The sequence below is a fragment of the Lactuca saligna genome, chromosome 5 (genome assembly GCF_052625555.1).
Source record: "Lactuca saligna cultivar CGN05327 chromosome 5, ASM5262555v1, whole genome shotgun sequence".
Classification (NCBI taxonomy): Eukaryota; Viridiplantae; Streptophyta; class Magnoliopsida; order Asterales; family Asteraceae; genus Lactuca; species Lactuca saligna.
Genome location: NC_136421.1, coordinates 258,641,105 through 258,662,518, shown reverse-complemented (window position 1 = coordinate 258,662,518; position 21,414 = coordinate 258,641,105). Strand labels below are relative to the sequence as shown.

At 35.4% G+C, this 21,414-nt stretch overlaps 1 protein-coding gene across 1 annotated transcript; it reads right to left on the bottom strand.

The window, feature by feature from the left end:
* Positions 1–208: 208 nt before the first annotated feature.
* On the bottom strand, positions 209–20,419 carry LOC145046558 (uncharacterized). Its single transcript, XM_078994846.1, has 3 exons — positions 20,078–20,419; positions 1,104–1,962; positions 209–992 (listed from the first exon to the last, which is right to left on the bottom strand). The coding sequence occupies exons 1-3, from the start codon at positions 20,417–20,419 to the stop codon at positions 388–390; spliced, it is 1,806 nt and encodes a 601-aa protein (XP_078850972.1). The 3' UTR covers positions 209–387.
* Positions 20,420–21,414: the final 995 nt, after the last annotated feature.

Sequence of the window (21,414 nt, the reverse complement as noted above, 5' to 3'; positions counted from 1 at the left end):
TCTAAATAAAACAGTTTGTCCTTCATTTACTAGGTAACTGACAGATTGTGTATTTGTGCCTTTGTTGAGAGTTATTCCTATTTTCTCTTGAGTTAAAACTATAGGAGAGAGACTAAATGAAAGAGAGAGTAATTGGAGGCCAATTCATGTAACTTAAAGACATTGAATCATGCAAAATGAGGCAAACATCAAGAGCATATCCTCTTCCTTTTCACCAAACCAAAAGGAACTACATATATTTACAAAATTTTGTCGAGTACAAGGAAAAGTTACAAAGGATATCTGAATAATGAGAGGTTTAACTCCAAATCATTCGTGCATGATACAGGATTCATCACCAATCATTAGCAACTAACTACAGAAAACATACCTGAAATTTCAGATTTCTCATTGAGCAAGACATGCAGGAGCTTTAGATCTCTTGTATTTCAACAAAAAGCGGTTAGCATTCTTGTCACCTATTTCACAAATTTCACCATTTCTAAAATCCCTTGTATCACTCGTGTCCTCAGCATTCAAATCAGCAGAATCAATATATGACCCACAATCGGAATCCTTAACAAAAACTGAAGTTCTTGGATTGCATTTTCTCATTCTGTGGTATTTCAATAGAAATCGATGTGGATCCAAACCGAATCTTACCCTGTCATTTTCTTGACACTCATTGCCACTTGAACTATTCTCTGCATTGGAACCACAGTTAGAAGCCTTCAATCCAATAGAAGAGGATACAGAAACATGTTTATCCATTCCTTCACTTAGCTCAACTATAAAAGATTCACATTCTCTAACATGTGAACAAGCTTTACTACTGGAACTCCTTCTGGAATAGAATACAAGTGGTGCATTTGAAGTAACTGAGTTCTTCAAGCCACCCTTTACACGCCTTCTAGAATAGAAAATTAATGGTACACCCAAATTCCCTGAATTCATCAAGCTAGTCTTCTTGCTGGCTCGCCTTCTTGAATAGCATCTTATCTGTGCATTATCCCCTGTAAATGAACTCATCAAACACGCATATCTAGCAATCCTAGGAGACATATCTACAGCCTTTGACTCACTACTCCCTGCAACATTTGTATTGGAAACAATATTTAACACACCTTTAGCTAATTCAACAGCGCTTTTTGCAATCACAGATATCTTTAAAGCATTATCACTAGCTTTTTCTGCAGCAGCAAACTTTTTTCCCACTTCTTCGCCTACAGAAAGCCTAGATTCAGGCAAAGTAGCAATCCGCTCACAGGACTGCTTGTTGTGTTTCTTTCTCTTCCTCTTCCCCACTCCAATCGAGCTAGCAACCGCATCAGGAATCCAACAATCAACACAAACGGAAAACCGTAGCCCTGAACCATACTTAGCTACACAATCTTTATGAATACTATGCTGGCAATCAAGGCACTTAAAGCAATCTTTATCATCACCCACAACAGAAAAACAGTACGGACAGAGCTCGGAAGATTCCACTCGCTTAGTGCATTTTTTACACAACAAGACTACGCGCCACATGCTGTCCAGTGGTTGAAGTCTCTCCCTAGGGTTCGTGCAGTTGATCCGGACAGCGCAACTATGGCAATCGGATAAGTTGGGCAAGTCTCTAGTCTTTTTCGCGAGCCGATCGGAGGATGAGTCGGAGGAAACAGTCGATTCTGGCGATGCAGTGACGAAACTTTTTTTAGGGTTTGAATCTGTCAGCAGTCGCTTCCGAGGAGGACCTTCGTTTCGGTCTTCTTCCATTTCATTTTCCATCATACAAGATTTCTGGGGCTTTTCTGAATGGACTGAAGGTAGGATTGATTGTTGGGTAACTGAAATCTGTTGAGAGAACTTGATATTGTTTCCGATTAGGGTTTTAGCAAAACCGTTATTACGGGGATCTTTACTTTCAATTCCCCGTTGCGTCTGTGCTGGGATCTTTCTTTCCTTCTTCTGCAAATATACCCCTTGAGTTTGTAAGTTTTGCTAATTTTAGTGACTTTTTAAAATACATTAACAATTCATCATGCAAAAAGGGAAAAAGTAAGAGGTAAATGCATCAACTAATCTCACGGTCAATGTATGAGAGACATGTCACAATGTTAGTATAGCAAGGAAAGTGATATACATGTGAAGATGATACTTCATTTATGAATTCTCACGCTCTAGAGAAAGCCATACTAAAATGAGATCCTAACACGTTTAGTATAAAACATTGTAACAAATTTTGTTACTTTTGCTTTTTCTATCAACCGAGTCTAAGGGGTATTTGGTTAAGCTTATTTAGGGTTTATTTTTCGAGCTTATTTTTTATAAGCTTATTTTTTCTAATTTATTTTTTAACTTTTGAGCTTATTATGACTTACATTAGGAAAATAAACCGAACTCATAAAAAATAATTCAGAAAAAATAAACTTATAAAAAATAAGCTCAGAAAATAAGTTATAAATAAGCTTAACCAAACACCCCTTAAATCGTTACTAGGTAAGAAGATACATATTGGAAGAAAATGAATAAAATGTTTGAAAATATCAACATAAATGATAGATTATTAGGATAACCACCAAAATGACAATTTTCATATATAAATATCACAAAATACCACCTTTTTAATAAAAAATATTAAACAGACTATGGAGTTCCAAAATGTTCATCCCAAATGTCATTATGATTTTCATCGAACTTAATTTTTCTGTCAAAAAACAAGTCCAAAATCTAAATTTCGAACTACACCTACTTTTCTAAATAAATTAGTTCAAAATTATATATATATATATATATATATATATATATATATATATATATATATATATATATATATATATATATATATATATATATATATAATAAACATCATTCTTTGGTTTTTTTAGCCTATTTAATAATGTTGTTTCTATGATTTTAAATGAAAACCTATTCACACTTCTAAATTTCCCCAAATATACGATGGGTATAATATGTTATAAAATCGTATTTCAAACTGCACATATAGTTTTGGTATAAAATATGTAGTTTGTAAAATCAAGTTTTTCTCGACCAAGTTTTTAAACCAAGAGTTATCATGTGGTCTAGAATAACTCCCTTGTGAGTGAACCAAACTTGGTTTTAACAACTAAGGAGTCCTAAATATAGCATCACCAATCTATAGTTAGGCATTTTAACAACTAAGGAGTCCTAATTAACTATGATTTGGTCGGCAATTGAAATATGATATAAAGACTAAAATAGCAAGTTGTGAATTGTTTGGCATTTGAATTGCCATCAAACTATAGTTAGGCAAGGGAATGCCAAGTGAGAATACATGAAGTTTACTAATTAATATTAGGTGATGATGGCAATCATTATACTCGGTCTAAACCTCCAAAACGATCTAAAACCAACAAAGCTACCAAAGACTTTAATAATCTCAAGTAAGGGTGAATGCACATAATCACTCCAGTTTTGTTGGAATCGTGAATGTGACATTCTCATTTTCACGATCAGAAAAGACATTTTATTTATATTTATTTTAAAACAAAGTATTCTTTGTATTGCAGAATTTTTCCCATAAAAAATATTTTCGAATAAATGTTTTTCATTGATTATTAAAACTTGGGATGTGATAACTTGTGACATCCCCAAATTCACGACCAAAAAAGACCGATTTGTTTATGCTTTATTTGAAAATCAGAGTATATTTTTAAAGAAATATATTGCGGAATTTGTTCCCAAAAAAATATGATGAAGAATTTATCAAAGCATTTCCGAAGAAATGTATTATTTTAAAAACCTTGAGATATCATTGTTAATACAGATCAAAATCATAAACATAAACAACATAGGCCTTATAATATCTATTTATTCTAGTGGCTTATAATTCATTGATCTCTCATCATATCATCACTTACGTGCTCTCTTGCCACTACCAGTATACGAGAAAACTGAGTGGGTCAGATTTGGGAGCCTGGTGAGCACATAGGGTTTTCAACCCATAATAATAAGTTTATTAATTTCATCAAATCAAATAGCTCAATTACTCATTCCCGTTATCCTCACTTTCTATCCCTAGAGCATCTAAAGTAAGGTACGTATCCTAAGGATTTTCATTGGGATGGGCACTACTGCTAAGGGGGTTCCTCAGCCATATATGTCCGTAAGGCAACCATAAGGGGATGGAGTACATCGGTGAACATATTGTTCACAAACACCTACAAGTTGCGAGTCTGTCAGCATTCCACTAGACTGTCTAGAATAGTCTGTGGTCGTCATCTATACTCCGTTAGATGACTGGATCATTGTTTACATCGAGGCCTCCCATCATTTTATTTCATCATACACCAACTATTTTCATCTACCCATATTTTACCCCAACATATTTGTAGATATAAAATACATATACAGTTTAAATCATATAAAACATATATAAAACATTCATCCAGCATAGATATTAGGTAAACATATAATATGCACACATAGCACGTAATTTATATAAAATATTTCATATCTATATGTAAGATGATAGTAACTATACACTCACATTAGTAGCGTGATTGGATAGAATCTAACTAGAAACTGTCAACGATTCGTGATCGTCGGGCTTGGGACGCGGAATGCCTTCAGCAAACGAGAGAGAGGTAAGAATTTTAGGTGTAAGAAGAGCAAGGGTTGAACTTGTTATTTATAGGGTGTTATAGGCAAGTTCACGTCGTGGACTTGATATTCCTGTCGTGGCACATGGATGAATCACTTCGTAGGCTTGCCATCTGCGTTCTAGCTTCGAAAGGTGTCTGGATGACATTTTTACGTCATAAGATTGATAGGTTCACGTCGTGAAGTTCCATAAGTCATCCCATAGCCTTAGCACGTGTTTTCTAGCCTCGATTAGTGTCTTTGACTAGTTTCACGTCGTGGACTTAATGCTCACGCCGTGGAGTTGAGGCGGCTAGGGTTTCTATCACGTGTCATGCCCTTAGATTGTTACATCTTCGGAAGGTCATAACTTTTGTATACGAACTCCGTTTTTTACGTTCTTTATATTCACGCGTAGATGGAGACGTACTCTACAACTTTATTTTAGATCATTAAAGCTAAAACGTAATTTATCGTAAACTCACTATTTACAATTCTCGGTGTCGTGTCAGTTTTGTCGTGAAACTTCGACAGGTCATAACTTCTTCGTTATAACTCGGATTTCGGCGTTCTTTATATCTATGGAATCATTGTCCCGAGCACTACAAATTTCTTCATAGATATTGGGTCTATCTATTATTTTATTTTTTGATGCTTATTTTTATTCTTAACTTATTATATCTTATAAATAAGTATAATACACATAAAATCACATAATTCACATAATATTCAAATAATTCCTCTTTATTACTTCAAAGTAGGTTATAATTGTTGCCCCTAACTATTATACCATTATACTAATGCTTAGCCTAGAAACACAGGTGTTACAATTCTCTCATCCTTAAGATGATTCCGTCTCGGAATCATGCATCAACAAACAGATTTGGATAGCGACTCATCATGTCACTCTCTGTTTCCCAGGTGAGGTTCGGCCCATTCATATGTTTCCATCAAACAAGCACTAAGTCGACCATCTTGCGTCGCAACTTCTTAGTCTTTCAGTCAACAACCGCCTCAGGCTCTTCAATTAGCCTCTTATTTTTATCAATCCTTAACTCTGAAAGTGGAATTATATCGGGAATTTATCCTATGAATTTCCTCAAATAACACACATGGTAACTGTTACGAATACCATCTAGTTCTTCTGGTAGTTCTAGCATGTAAGCTTGGTTTTCAATCCTCTGAAGAACTTTGAATGGTCCAATAAACCTTGGACTCAATTTTCCTCTCTTTCCAAATCTTATAAGTCCCTTCCATGGTGATACTTTAAGCAAAACTGGATCTCCAACTTTGAATGTCACTGGTCGTTGCTTTTTGTCAGCATAACTCTTTTGACGATCCTGAGCTTCTAACATCCTTTCTCTAATCACTTTCAGCTTTTCAGCAATCTGATGGACTATCTTGGGGCCCATAAACTGCTTTTCTCCATCCTCAAGCCAACAAGACAGCGTAAGACACTTATGTCTATACAAAGCTTGATAAGGTGCCATCTTGATGCTCGAATGGTAACCATTGTTGTAGGAAAACTCTACCAGGAGTAAATGTTCATCCCATTTACCTTGGAATTCTAGGGTACATGCCCTCAACATATCTTCCAGTGTTTGAATCATTCTTTCGCTTTAACCATCTGTCTGTGGATGGTACGTTGTACTTAAACACAACTTCATACTCAATTCTTGTTGTAGACTCCTACAAAACGTCGATGTGAAATGACTTATCACGATCTGATATAATTGTCAACGGTACACCATGAAGTCTTATTACCTCCTTTACATAAGCATTTACGAGCTTATCCATAGACCATCTTTCATTGGTTGCTATGAAGTGTACACTCTTTGTGAAACGATCCGTGACTACCCAAATCATGTTGTGACCATTCTTCGTCCTGGTCAGTTTAGTCACAAAATTCATGGTGATGTCTTCTCATTTACCCATGGGTATAGGTAAAGGTTATAAACTCCCATACGGTTTCTGATGTTGTGCTTTAACTCTCGCACATGTTATACAATCGGCCACATACTTTGCAACATCAAGATTAATCTTCGGCCATGTTGGATTAGGTGTCTAAGACCATAACTATAATTTGTATGTACTTGATTTGATTGTAGCATGGTCCTTTTGGGTTGCCTTCACCATAGCAACTTGACATGATGACTTTTGGAGAAAGAGGTTAATTAATGATTTATTAATATATTATAAGAATAATATATTAATTAGAAATCATATTATTTCATTAGTATTTAATCAGAAAATTTGGAATTAATTTTGAGATTAAAGGAACTGATTAGAAGTACGGGGACTGGTATTGCAAATCAATGATTATTGCAGAGTTGGGCTGGTGGAATCCTTAAGAAGGGAGTGGACAAAATCTATAGGAGGCCCTATAGAATTCGTCCAAGGCTCTCTAGAAGGAGTGTCCATGGGCTGCTTGGAGCCTAAGTAAGGAATTAGGATTTCCACCTGAAAAAGCCCTAGCAGCCACAACTATTTAAAGACCCCTAGACCTATTGCAATCGGCCACTCTTTCCCAAGAGAAACCCTAGCCGATTTTCTGCCTCTCTCTCACACTCATTCTTTGCTATTGGTGTTTGGGACGCTATTAGAGGTGCAACACTTGAGGCACTAAAGCTTTCAAGAGTCAAGAGCATCCATGGAATCCTTGTTATTACGAGATAACAAGCAATGTAACATTCTAACCCTAGTTTTCATATTGATTTCGAAAATTGTATGCTAGTATTAGGGTTATTGCTTTGGAATTTCTATTTACATGTATAACTAGAGAAAAACTTAGATCCAAATCAATTAGGGTTACATGAACACATAATAATGTTGTTATGCTCAAAACCCAACAGTGGTATCAGAGCTTAGGGTGTTTTTCTGCTATATTTGATGCAATAGTGATTTGTCCAAATCGATTGCAAAACAAAAATCGTTTTCTGTTCAGCAAACTCAACAAGTTTTATGATGAACTCGACGATTTGGATGAACTTGACCAGTCCATGCCTTGACTCGACGAGTTGGCTCGTTTGTTAGCTGATTTCTCAAATTTTTGGTCTATTTTATATTAGGATAATTACCATAATTTGTTTTTATCACCAAAAATTGAATTTACTGAATGGTAATCTGATTTCCTTATCAAAATAGATAGATTTGGTCAAATTTTAAAATTTAATTAACTAGGTTAATTTTGAAATATTAAATTCTAAAACCCTAGTATTTTAAAAGTCTAAAATACACCCTTATACTTTTATAATAATAAAAATTTAATTTATATATATGTATAAGATGAGCCAGTCTTACCGTTAGTAGGCCTCATTCATGAAGCCGATCTATAAAGGGGTATAAGGAAACTGCCTATGAAATGGCAGTTGAATGGGTGTCCACTCTCACCCGAGGAGGAAAATCCGATTCAACCAATTGATCTTGAAGAGATTCAACAGTCGAGCGATGAAGGAACCTCTAACGTTGGTGCTCAACCCGAGGAGGAAACACCGGTTGAACCAATTGACGAGTCCTTACCTCTTAGACATTCCGAAAGAGTTAGGGTTCAACCCCAGTTTTATGGTTTTCATATTACTATAGAAGAGGATACGTTCATTAGTGATAGTACACTAGTGAATTTAGACGAACCTAACAGCTTTAAGGAAGCCATGGCAGTCCCAGAGTCTGCAAAATGGAAAGAGGCGATGGACAATGAGATTCAGTCCATGTACGATAACCAATTTTGGAGCTTGGTTGATCATATACCAGGTCGTAAGACGGTGGGGTGCAAATGGATCCTCAAGAAGAAGACCGACATGGATGGGAATGTGCACACTTATAAGGCGCGATTGGTTGCGAAGGGCTTTACTCAAACTCCCGGAGTTGACTACGATGAGACCTTCTCACCAGTTGTGAAGATAAAGTCTATTAGGGTGATGATGGCCATTGTTGCATTTAATGATTATGAAATATGGCAAATAGATGTCAAAACTGCTTTCCTTAAGGGGAAGTTGGCTGAGGATGTTTACATGGCTCAGCCAGAGGGATTTGTCAATGCGAAGCATCCTAATAGAGTGTGTAAGCTTGAGAAGTCCATTTATGGACTTAAGCAAGCGTCTCGCAGATGGAATCTTTGTTTCGACGATAAAGTCAAAGAGTTTGGTTTTCTACGAAGCGAAGATGAATCATGTGTGTTTGTCAAAGCCAGTGGGAGTATAGTGAGCTTCCTCGTATTGTATGTCGATGACATACTGCTCATAGGAAATGACATCCCAACACTGCAGGAAGTTAAGTCCTGGCTCGGGAAGTGCTTCGCTATGAAGGACCTCGGAGAAGCTGCCTATATTCTGGGAATAAGGATAGTGAGAAACAGGAGTAAAAGACTAATAGGGCTTAGTCAGAATACTTACTTGGACAAGGTACTAAAACGTTTTAGTATGGAGAATTCCAAGAAAAGGGAGTTACCGATCCAAAGTAATGCCCAATTGAGTAAGACTCAAAGTCCAAGTACCGATGCCAAGATAGCAGAGATGATCTGAGTACCTTATGCTTCTGCAGCTGGCTCGATCATGTATGCTATGACTTGTACTCGTTCTAATGTGGCCTTCTCTTTGAGAATGGTCAACAGATATCAAGGGAACCCTGGAAAAGCACATTGGACCGCAGTCAAGAATATCCTTAAGTACCTTCGGAGGACCAAGGAATGGTTTCTAGTCCTCGGTGGGAGTGATGACTTAAAAGTGTGAGGGTACAGTGATGCCGGTTTTCAGACCGACAGGGACAACTACCGTTCGCAGTCGGGATGGGTCTTTACCCTCAATGGAGGAGCAGTGACTTGGAAAAGTTCCAAGCAAGAAACCGTAGCTGATTCAACGTGCGAATTAGAGTACATTGCAGCGAGCGAAGCATCAAAAGAGGCAATACGGTTGAAGAATTTCATTAGAAACCTTGGAGTTGTTCCAGTCATACAGGAGCCTATGGAAATTTTATATGATAATGAAGGAGTGGTTGCCTTGATAAAGGAACTGAGGGACCATGGTAGATCTCGACATATCAACAAAAAATATCACTTTATTCGACATTGGGTAGAAGAAGGACTCCTCGTAGTAAAGAGGGTATCATCGGAGGATAACCTAGCAAATCTGCTTAAAAAAGGACCGAGTAGGGTTAAGCACTTGCAGCACGCTAGGAGCATTAGGTTGAAGGACGATATTAGTTTGGATTAGATAGATTAGAAACGTGTAATAGATAAATGTAATTGACATTTGATGATTAAATAAATGAGTATTATTTATGAGTAAAGTTACAACCTTATGTTGATTGTTTACCTATTGTTTCATTTTGCATGTTTTGACTTACTGAATAACAAGATTATTCGAACGGTCCACAACCGTTCATATGTTGGAAGTAAGTATCAATGAAGACTGTCATGAATTGGTGTGTAGATTGTCTGAAATGTATTAGAGATAGCAAAGGTTTGCTACAACGTTCATGAGTGATTATGAATAAGATTTGAGCATTGGAATAAACCCACGCTTGCTGGAATCACTTCATGGAATTTTATCACGAGTGATCGCAAGACGATAATATCATATGGTCTTAAAACCTAGATATATGGTTTATTGTTTGCTGATTGGTTCTGCATTGATAATGAGAAAACGCATCAGTAACTTGATGTTATAAAAAGAATTGTTGTGTATGATTTAATTAGTGAATGCATATAAGTTGAAGTTTATCTGTTCCTTTTATCCTAAGAGGGTAAAAGCGATATTAGGGCCCCTCGATGATTTGGTTTGACTTATGTGTCAGGCCCGGTCAGGACTGAATTAATGTGTTCAATTAAGTTCCATGTAAAACAAATCTGAGATCGAGAAACAAATTGTTGGATAATAAGTATGACTATGTTCCATGTGATTGTCCACGCGATCTTATCAGTAACATGTCCTTATCTAAAGGACAGGTTATTAATAAGATCAGAGTTCGACAGCGTTTTTGAGAGCTACGATTACTAATCAGATTCTACTTGCATTTATGGTTACTAGACTTATCTAAGTGGGACTTTGTTGGATTAATGTCTAAGCCCATAAGCATATTTGGTAAGTACTTGACGCGGTTGTGCATGGTCCTTTTGGGTTGCCGTCACCAAAGCAACTTGACTGGAGAAATAATAGAGAAAGAGGTTATTATGGTTTATTAATATATTATAAGAATAATATATTAAAAGAAAAATCATAATTGTTAGTTAACATTGGTCAAGAATTAATTTTGTGATCAAAAGAAGTTAATTGTAGTAGGGGGTTGAACTATAATTATGTAATAGTTGCAAAGTAGGGCAAAGGATGCCCTATAAGACAGGGTGGACGAATTCAAGGGGATAAGGCCTTAGAATTCGTCCATGATGAGGTTTGTTGGATTAGTGTCTAAGTCCATAACTATTTTGGTATGTACTTGACCCGATGGTGCATGGTCCTTTTGGGTTGCCTTCACCAAAGCAACTTGACTGGAGAAATAAATAAAGAGAGAGCGATTATTATGATTTATTAATATGTTATAAGAATAATATATTAAAGGAGAAATCATATTTGTTTAATTAATATTGGTCAATAATTAATTAGGAATTAATTTTGTGATCAAGTGTAATTAATTAAACTAGAGGGGCTTATTTGTAATTATGTGATAGTTACAAAATAAGGTAAGGGTTATCTTAAATATATGGTGAACGAATTTAAGGTGATAAGGCCTTAGAATTCGACTATGATAAGGATTCAAGGATTATCTTATGGGTTGCTTTGTGGATAAGCAACTAGATAAGGATAATGACTGAAACCCTATCTCTACACCTATATAAACACCCCCTAAGGCTCATGAATTCGTGTAAGCCATCCCAAGAAGTCCTAAGGACGAATTCCTACCTCTCTCCTCTCTCTTTATACCTTCTCCATTTGCTCTTGTTGTTTGTAAGCCATTAGAGGAGTGACACTTGTGACTCTAAGCCTTCCAAAGTCAATTCAAGGAGAAATTAGGATTGTTATTGCTACATAACAATCAAGGTAATATCTTAAACCTAATTATATGTTAATATCGATTTCTATATGCTAGAATTAGGGTTTATAGTCTTGGATTCAAAGCATGTACAATAGAGAAACCTAGATCCAAGCATTAGGGTTTGTATGAGCACATAGGATGTCTTATGACCAAAACCCATCAGTGGCATCAGAGACTAGCTTGGTTTCAATTGTATTGATGCATTACATATTCAAAAAATTCGTTTTTTGGTGTTTTGGAGGCTGGACTCGCCGAGTCCATGCTGACTCGACGAGTCAACTCGTCAGATGGAGGGTATCTCGGGTTTTCTTGCTGTTTTTGCTTATGGATAGTTACCTTATCATGTTAGATCAATATTAATCCGATTATATGATATATTCAACTATAATGTTGATCTAATTGAAGATATTTATCAATTAATAATATAATTGTTTCCTTATGTGATAATTGATTAATTATTTTGAGTAAATTGATAAATTGTTTTGCAAGAAATCATTAAATAAATCAAATATGGATAATTATGTGATTAAATGTTAATTTGAATTATTTGTTATTTGATCCTGATTGTTATGAAAAGTTTCATATTTTCCCCTTTAGGTTTTATACTGTAAATTTGAACCCAAAAGTTTTGAAGTTTTGAAATTTAAATAGTTAAAACCCTAATGTTTTGAAAAAGGTTTCAAAACTTGCCCTCAAGTTTTGGAATTTAAATTTTAATTAATTGTTTAATTGTGATATATATTTAAATTCTAAACCCTAATGTTTTGAAATGTTTCAAAACTTGCCCTCAAGTTTTGGAATTTAAAAGTTGATTAAAAGTTTAATTAGGAATGTTAAATTCTAAAACCCTAGTAATGTTTTGAAAAGTTCAAATCACACCCTTATAGTTTTATTAATTAATTAAGGTGTATAATTAAAAGAAGTTTAATAAATCCATAAAAGTTTAGGTTTACAATTTAATTGAATTAAAAGTATAATTGTTAAATTTGATCACCTAATATTTTAAAAGTGTAAAATGCACCCTATACTATGTATAACATTAAAAGTCTAACATTATATATATGTATGAGTAAAAGTCAGTCTTACCGTTAGTAGGCCTCATTCACGAAGCTGATCTATAAGGGGTGTTTAAGGAAATTGCCTATAAAATGGCGATTGAATGGGTATCCACTCTTACCCACCGCACTCTCGACTAGTGGAGGGTCGTTAGCCGAATGGGTAGGATAGGACGAAACCTTCCATTATAAGTATAATGAAATACAAAAGTATCTAAATGTTTTTACAAATTCCCAATCTTAGTTACTTAGGCAAAGTGAATTGATGCAATCCCATGAAATTACACTTTGTGCCCTTGTGAAGACGTTAGTGGAGCATGTGTGGTTTACCGGCACACTAAATGGTTCTAAGAAAAGGTAGCAAAGGGTGACTCAATGTTTGTCATAGTTCGGTGGAGCGTGTGTGGTTTACCGGCACATTGAATAGGTGACTGTAACATGTGAGGGCACCATGTAAGTTTGCATGGTTATTCACACCCGCTTTGTGATCCTCGGCATCTCAGTCACAAACAAGAGGGGCATATCGAGATTTAAACATGCCATTGAAATGTTCAATGAATCTCAAAGGATCTAGGAGTTTTCATAGATTTAAAACTTAAATTTATTTTTCGTTTTTCATGGTGGAAATTAGTGAATCGTCATTCACTTACCTTCAAATATTCTGCAACTAGATTACGGCATCCCTCTTCTAGGTTGTAGCGTATTGTGTTGGGTCCTAGCCTTAGTATCTCACTTGGGTGATTTACTAAGGACTCAATCGATCAACTAACTTGAATTTGTTTTCTCCCGTTTTGTAGATATCAAAGTTCGACAACTATGGTCTTCCCAAATCCCGTGGAACAAGCATTCCACATGAAGATGATATTCCACGATTCGATCGAGGAACAAGAAATCATGCTTCACTTCCTCCTCCTCCTCCAATTGTTCTCCCTAACCCACAAGATCGAAGAATTGAAAGGTTCAATATCATTAAAGCCCTATTGGATATGAAACATGAAGATGGTAAGCCCGTGTGTGCCCACGTTCTTGGAATGAAATCACACATTGATAGGTTGATAATGTTGGGTGTGTCATTCTCGAATGAGTTGGATGTAAATTGGGTTTTGCAGTCACTTCCTTAATCATATAATGAGTTCAAAAGAAAGTATTATATGATGAATCATGACGACAACCTCATTGACCTAACTTACATGCTCATTGCTGTTGAATTAGAAATGATTTGGCGAAGTAATGGAGCGTATTTGTTGGGAGAGTCAAACGACCATGCTTACGAGGACGTTCTAAGAGAAGCGATCTGCGTTTGCTGCCAAAAGAAAGGGCGTTGGATATAAGTCTGCCCCAAGAGCCTGAAAATTCCAAAGATGGGAGAGTCAAAGAGTATGACTGCGCTTCAAGTAAAATCCACTATCTAACTTCGTTAAGTTCCTATTCATTGATTCAAAATACAGGATGTGATAAGATTGCATTTGAATGTTTTTGTAGGATCGGTGAAAAGAAAGGAAGCTTGATGAAAGAGCAAGATGAGTCTAATCACAAAGAAATGGATCTCGATCGCATGGACTTGAAGATTAGATTTTGAGCTTATATATTTATGATAGAGTTGTTAGAATTTTTCTTTTTGAAATACATAGTTTTCAATGGATTTTGCATTGTAAGGACAAATGTTTTCCGCTGCTTTTATAAATAAAATAAATTTTGTTTTGACTTATTTATTTATTTGTTCACTTCCTTGCAATGAAATCATTATGAAAAGTAATGTTTGCATATTTCTACAACAAATGGATATGATTCTTATTTATGTTAATTATGGAAATGCCGAGAATTTACCAAATAGGGAGAGTTTCTCATCGCCCAAATTTCAATTGTACTGAAATTTGGAATCACGCAACTTGGTTGCATGATGAATGAGAAATTTCATATTTGGAAATTAGACAAATTCGTTGACAAACTATCAAGTGAAGGACTACGAGATCGAGTACACAAAGTTGTGTGTTGATCAAGTTCACCATAAGAGTAACAAAGATATTCGTCATGATTTACTAAAGGTTTAGTAAATATGATTACACTTACAAGATTAAGTGTAATTATGAATTGATTAAAGGGTTTAGATCAATAGTAGAACGAATAAGAAGAATCAAGTAGGCAGAAAGATAAAAGTTTCTCCATTCTAAGAAGAAAGGAGAGTACCTTTTATGCTTTATGATAGGTCTTAATGATTAAGAACCATATCTCAATTGATCCTCTAAGTAAGTCTTAGTACAATTGTATGTTTGAGAAAAGGAATCAAGAATTGAAGAAATGGAGAAATCAAGAAGTCTATCATACTTCGTTCCAATAACAAGTCTTAAAGTTAAGATTGTGGCAATGAGTGAAAAATATTAAAGGTTTATAATATTCATAAAATGTGGAAAGTTGTGATGTCTTGAATAAGACAAAGACCAACTTGGACCAATTTATGAAGTGTTTTGATAAAAACTACACTAACTCTTGAATATTTGTTTGTCAAGAATTGTTTATTGACAAGAGAATCTTATATGTCAATGAGTCAGTGGGAGTCTTAATGGTCTTGAAAGGTTTCAAGAACAAATCAAATAAACCTTATCGATCATCACTAGCACACGAGTTGAGGTTTACAACCTATCGTGTTAACAATATTTTGATTCATTGCCAATCCAATCGAGTTAATTATGCATGTGAGTTCAATGAGTTCTCATTTGAATGCATAAAAGGCAAGGACCTTGATCAATGAAAAGTACATTGATAAGAAAAGGTGAGCTGCTTAACTACTTGGAAGACGTGGTGGGCAGCTGTGCTACCATAAGGCAAGAAATCAAGATTAAGATAGTTCAATCCATATGAATTTGAATTTGTTGTAAACTTTGGTTTTGAAAAATTCACATGGATAGGAACAAATACACCGTTTAAATCTAAGTGTCATAAGATTTCCTCCTTCATGAAAATGATTGTGAGGAAATGCTTTCACTAAGAAAGATTTTAAGAAGATAGTGATTGTAAAATTGCATTCTCGAGTTCGATTATGGTCACGGTATCCCTTTCCATGATTTAAATTGTGAGGTTTGGCAATTAGTCTTAATTGTTTAAGACACACATATGTACTATCTAAGGCAAAGGTGTATAAGTTCAAGAAGCCTTGATAAAAGATTATCAAAGCATTAAGTATTAGAAACATGGAAATTCAATAGGTATTGTTTTTCTGAAAGTTAAGATGTTTATGAATACATGTCGAAGCTAGTGGGAGCATAAGTGTTATGTTTTTATAATAATCATCATGATAGTGGGAGCATAAATGTTATGATTGTATGATTATTAAAGCAAGTATTGCAAGTTGGCAATATTAATTATAGAAAACAAGAGTCATTCTTTGCAAAGTCGTAAGGATGGAATAGTTGTTTTGCTATAATTAAGGGAGAGAATATTATGCTTCATTTCAAATCTAAAGGCTTAGGTTGAGAAATGTTGATAAATTTAATCAAAGGTACATAGTGTGTTCTTAAAAGTTCGATTATGATTACGGCATTCCTCTTCATAATTCGAATTTTTAGAACATAGCAAATAAAACATTATGCGTCGTGTCCCATACACTTCGGGTGTAGGATCGATTGCAAATGCTTTAATGTTTGACCATTCTAAAATTTTCCAAATGTCTAGCGCATTTAGAGGGAAAAGGGACTAGAATCGGTTTTTGACTAAAATAATTAAGCAAACTATCAAAGGACAATCCAAAGTTCGACGAGGATTGGTTACTTGTGAGTAGTTGGAAGCATGGTATTGGATGGACCATATTGACATTATTATGAATAGATAAGATTCTATTAAGAATGAGATTTCATATGGAAAATATGGAAGCGTGTCCATATTAGGAATTGAATATTGAAAATCTATGTCTAGATTAGAAACTTTTATGCAAAAGGATGTTCAAAGGAATGTACTTTGAGTGAGAGACATCATATCTAAGGAATTGTATTGTAACAATCTCCGATAAAAGACTTTGTAATTTCATTGGCAATAGTCTTTGTGACTTTGGTTAGTGATATTACGAAAGAATCGTTGCATAAAATGTTAGAATCTAGCATATTCTATAAGTGGCAAGAATTTGATATTCTTAAACTTATGAAAAACAGATTTGGAGTTGTGACATGAGAATGATTGGAAATGTGTCCAATGTGATCTATTTCACAAAGTAAGAACCATAGGTAAACATTGTGTGCATGCTAGGAGCATGGGACAAGTGTAATAATTCAAGTAAGAAGTTGATTACCCGAAACGACAAATAATGAGTAATCGATATGGTGATAAATAAAAGGTGTTTTATTTTTGCTCAAAGGGTTGAGGCCATATGGGATTAGTATTATTCTTGTGTTTCACCTTGCATGTTTTGACTTCCAGAATAATTGAGTTTATTAAGAATAATCAAATTATTCAAACGGGCCACAGTCGTTCATATGTTGGAAGTAGATATGAATGAAAACTGTCGTGAATTGGTGTGTGGATTGTCTAGAAAAGTATTAGACATAAGCAAATGTTTGTTGCAACGTTCATGAGTGCTTATGAATATGATTTGAGCATTGGATTAAACCCACGCTCACTTGGATCACTCCATGAATTGTATTACGAGTGATTGGTGAGACGATAACATCTTATATTCTTGAAACTGAGATGTGTGAGTTGTATCTTGCGAATCGGTTGCACATTGATAATATGTAAACGCACTAGTAACTTGGTGTTATAAAACATATTGTTGTGTGTGATTCGGTGAGTGAGTGAAAGCAAGCATTGTATCAAAGTTTATCCATTCCTTTTATTCAAAGAATAAAAGCGATATCTTTTGGGCCCCTCGATGGTTTAGTGATGACAAACGTAAATGCTTGGTCGGGCTAGGGCTAATTTGATTTGTTCAATTAGTCAGTCATCATAATCGGGAATCGAGAAATAGTACAAAGAGAATGATTAGAAATCATGTCTCATACGATATCTAGAATGGAGGAATATATGATCCCTTATCTAAGGATACGTGTATCTAATAGGATAAGAGTTGACAGCGGCTTTGGAAAGCTACGATTGCAGATCAGGATCTGAAGTCATACGCATAATAGTTATTAGACTTATCCAAGTGGGAGATTGTTGGATTAGTGTCTAAGTCCATAACTATTTTGGTATGTACTTGACCCGATGGTGCATGGTCCTTTTGGGTTGCCTTCACCAAAGCAACTTGACTGGAGAAATAAATAAAGAGAGAGCGATTATTATGATTTATTAATATGTTATAAGAATAATATATTAAAGGATAAATCATATTTGTTTAATTAATATTGGTCAATAATAATTAGGAATTAATTTTGTGATCAAGTGTAATTAATTAAACTAGAGGGGCTTATTTGTAATTATGTGATAGTTACAAAATAAGGTAAGGATTATCTTAAATATATGGTAAACGAATTTGAGGTGATAAGGCCTTAGAATTTGACTATGATAAGGATTCAAGGATTATCTTATGGGTTGTTTTGTGGATAAGCAACTAGATAAGGATAATGACTGAAACCCTATCTCTACACCTATATAAACACCCCCTAAGGCTCATGAATTCTTGTAAGCCTTCCCAAGAAGTCCTAAGGATGAATTCCTACCTCTCTCCTCTCTCTTTATACCTTCTCCATTTGCTCTTGGTGTTTGTAAGCCATTAGAGGAGTGACACTTGTGACTCTAAGCCTTCCAAAGTCAATTCAAGGAGGAATTAGGATTGTTATTGCTACATAACAATCAAGGTAATATCTTAAACCTAATTATATGTTAATATCGATTTTCATATGCTAGAATTAGGGTTTATAGTCATGGGTTCAAAGCATGTACAATAGAGAAACCTAGATCCAAGAATTAGGGTTTGTATGAGCACATAGGATGTCTTATGACCAAAACCCATCAGTTTCTAGGGCTATCCTTTGGACTGCTTGGTGGGTAAGTAATCAGATAAGGATAAGGACTGAAACCCTAATTCCTACACCTATATAAAGACCCCTTGGCATAAGAAAATCGGCCACTTGATCCTAGAAGTTCCTAGAGCCAATTTTCTACCTCTCCCCTCTCTCTCTCTATCTCTCTCTCTCTCTCTCTCTCTCTCTCTTTCTTTTTCCTTTTTATTTTCTCTTGGTGGTTATGAGCCATTAGATGTACTATACTTGTGGTACTTGCTTTCAAAGACAAGAAGGTTCAAGATACAAGTTGTTATTAAAGGGTTTTGAGCATTCTAACACTCCTAAGGTATACATGCAACCCTAAAAACCTTGGATCTATGTTTTACTAAGATACATGCAAAAATGTTTTTCCAAGGCTCTTAAGCTATCTAGCGTGGCATGGGGAAATTTTAAACATAAATGCTAGAATAAGAACATACCTTTTTGTAGTTTGGATTCCTTGAGAACCTTGTGAGCCTAGCAACTCAAATGTGATGCCTAAAATGTCTCACACAACACTACAACACTTGGAATGACCTTGAGAGAAGTATACTTACACTCTAAAATCCGTTTGCCCTCTTACTTGCTTGTAATGGCCGATTTTTGCTAGCCATGGGGTTTTTATATAGTTGAGACACAAGTAGGGTTACACCATGTAAACCCTAATTATCATGGATTTTCATATTCCATGATCCATGGGTTTGTAACCTCCATGGACTATACATGGAGCATCTTAAATGGTTTTAACCCAATCCATACAAACCATGGATCATTAACCCAACTATAAAAGAATAGATGATTTACACAATCAACCCCATTTATTTAATTAGTCTCTTTTTGATCACATAACTAATTCTAAATTAATTCTTTGATCAATACTAATTAAATAATATTATTAATATATTAGAACTTATAATATATTAATAAACCTTAAGTATTATTTCTCTCATTTAGCCTATCCAAGTGTTGCAATGCCATGCAACCCAAATGGACCATGCTAACCGGGTCAATTATATTTCAAGAATAGTTATGAACTTAGACACTTAATCCAACAATTATTACAATATAAAAACAAGAGGTATGCAATCCATTCTCTTTTGTGAATTTCAAAATTACTAGGAGCATGCTAGGGTTCTTCATGTGTTCATAATGTTGTATAACTAATAGTGAAAACATAGATCTGATTTCTAGGGTTTCATGCACACATAGGATTGTTTGTATAAAACCCATCAATAACGTGGGATCAATCACTCCTCTTTTGTATACTGAGGTGATAAGAAACTCAGAGAGAGTCTCATACCACGCTCTAGGTTTCTGCTTAAGATCGTATATTGCTTTCTCTAGCTTGTAGCAGTGATTTGGAAATTCTAGACTTTCAAAGCCTATAGGTTGTTATAGGTAGACTTCCTCTTTTATTTCTCCAATCAGAAAGGAACTTTTTACATCCATTTGATGAACTTTGATATTTTTCTGTGCATCATACACTAAAAATATTTGTAGTGCTTCCATTCTTGCTACATGGGCATATGTTTCATCATAGTCAACACCATCAAGTTGACTATACCCTTTGGCGACTAAACGAGCTTTATTTCTCACCACTGCATCAGATTCATCTAACTTGTTTTTATACACCCATCTGGTACCGAAGATTGTATAACGTTTTGGCTTCGGTACCAATTTCCAATCTTTGTTCCTTTCAAACTTTGCTAGTTCATCTTGCATTGCAATGATCCAATCGGGCTCCATAGGTTCTTCTTTGGTTGTCCTAGGCTCGACCAAAGACATGAATGCGACATAATGAAAATTATTATTTAAATCACCAAGGAATCGAGTTTGAATCCCTGAGGATGGGTTGTCGATGATTTGACCCGGTGGGTGATCTTTTATCCAAACATGTAGTCTGGATTGCTGATGGTTAGTGACTGCGGTTGAGGGAATGTCCTTTATTTCTGAGGACTCTACAGTAGGAGAAGGTAGCTCCCCCTCGATTTGAGAACAACTGGAAGATGATTCTTGGTTTGTTGAAATGGGGTGTGCGGTAATTAAAGGAAGTTCCCACTAGATTGAGGATGTGAGTTCCCCCTGAACTGTGGATGGTTCCCCCTGGAAAAGTGACATTAGTTCCCCCTAAATTGATGTGTGATGAGCAATACTTGAGTCTATGTTTTCAATCTCTTCTTCAGAGTCTTCGTAAATGGTTGATTGAGTGGTCGGTCTGAAGTTGGGCATTAGAGCATTATCTTTAATTACTCGAACCTTTGTGGTTGTTACTTCCAAAGGAATTGGTCTTTCCCCATCAACCAAGGAGGTGGAAGTATTGAGTGTTATTCCTTCAGATAAGATAGGTCCAGATACTACGACATGTTGTTGTTGTGCTACCGGAGACACCAAGATTTATAAAATGTGAGATGTCTCTGCAGGATCGAAGAGATCATCATAGTTTACTTCAACTATGTTCAAAGTACCCGAGGATGTGGGGATATCACTTTCCATGATGTATTTAGTTTTGGTGGTAGGAGTAGTGATGCAGATGTAAAAGTCATCAAAACTTTCAACTATTAGTTTGGTACGTCTCATTAGAAGCCTGTATGCGGCCTTATTGGTTGAGTAACCCAAGAACATGTATGCATCAGACTTCGGTGAAAAACTGTTAAGATGATTAGTGTTGTTGATCACAAAACATCTGCAACCAAAAATATGAAAAAAGCGAACATTAGGTTTGCAGTTGTTAAGACCTTCATAGGGAGTCTTGTTGAGGCGTTTGCAAATGATGCTTTTAT

Bases quoted from the DNA above. Each gene is read 5' to 3' on its own strand.
- LOC145046558 (XM_078994846.1), bottom strand. From the start codon at position 20,419: ATGTCTTTGGTCGAGCCTAGGACAACCAAAGAAGAACCTATGGAGCCC. The intron at 1,963-20,077 runs GTAAAAAGTTCC...CACTAAAATTAG, and splicing joins TCAAAGTTCATCAAATGGAT to CAAAACTTACAAACTCAAGG. The intron at 993-1,103 runs GTGTGTTAAATA...GTTCATTTACAG, and splicing joins CGCTGTTGAATTAGCTAAAG to GGGATAATGCACAGATAAGA.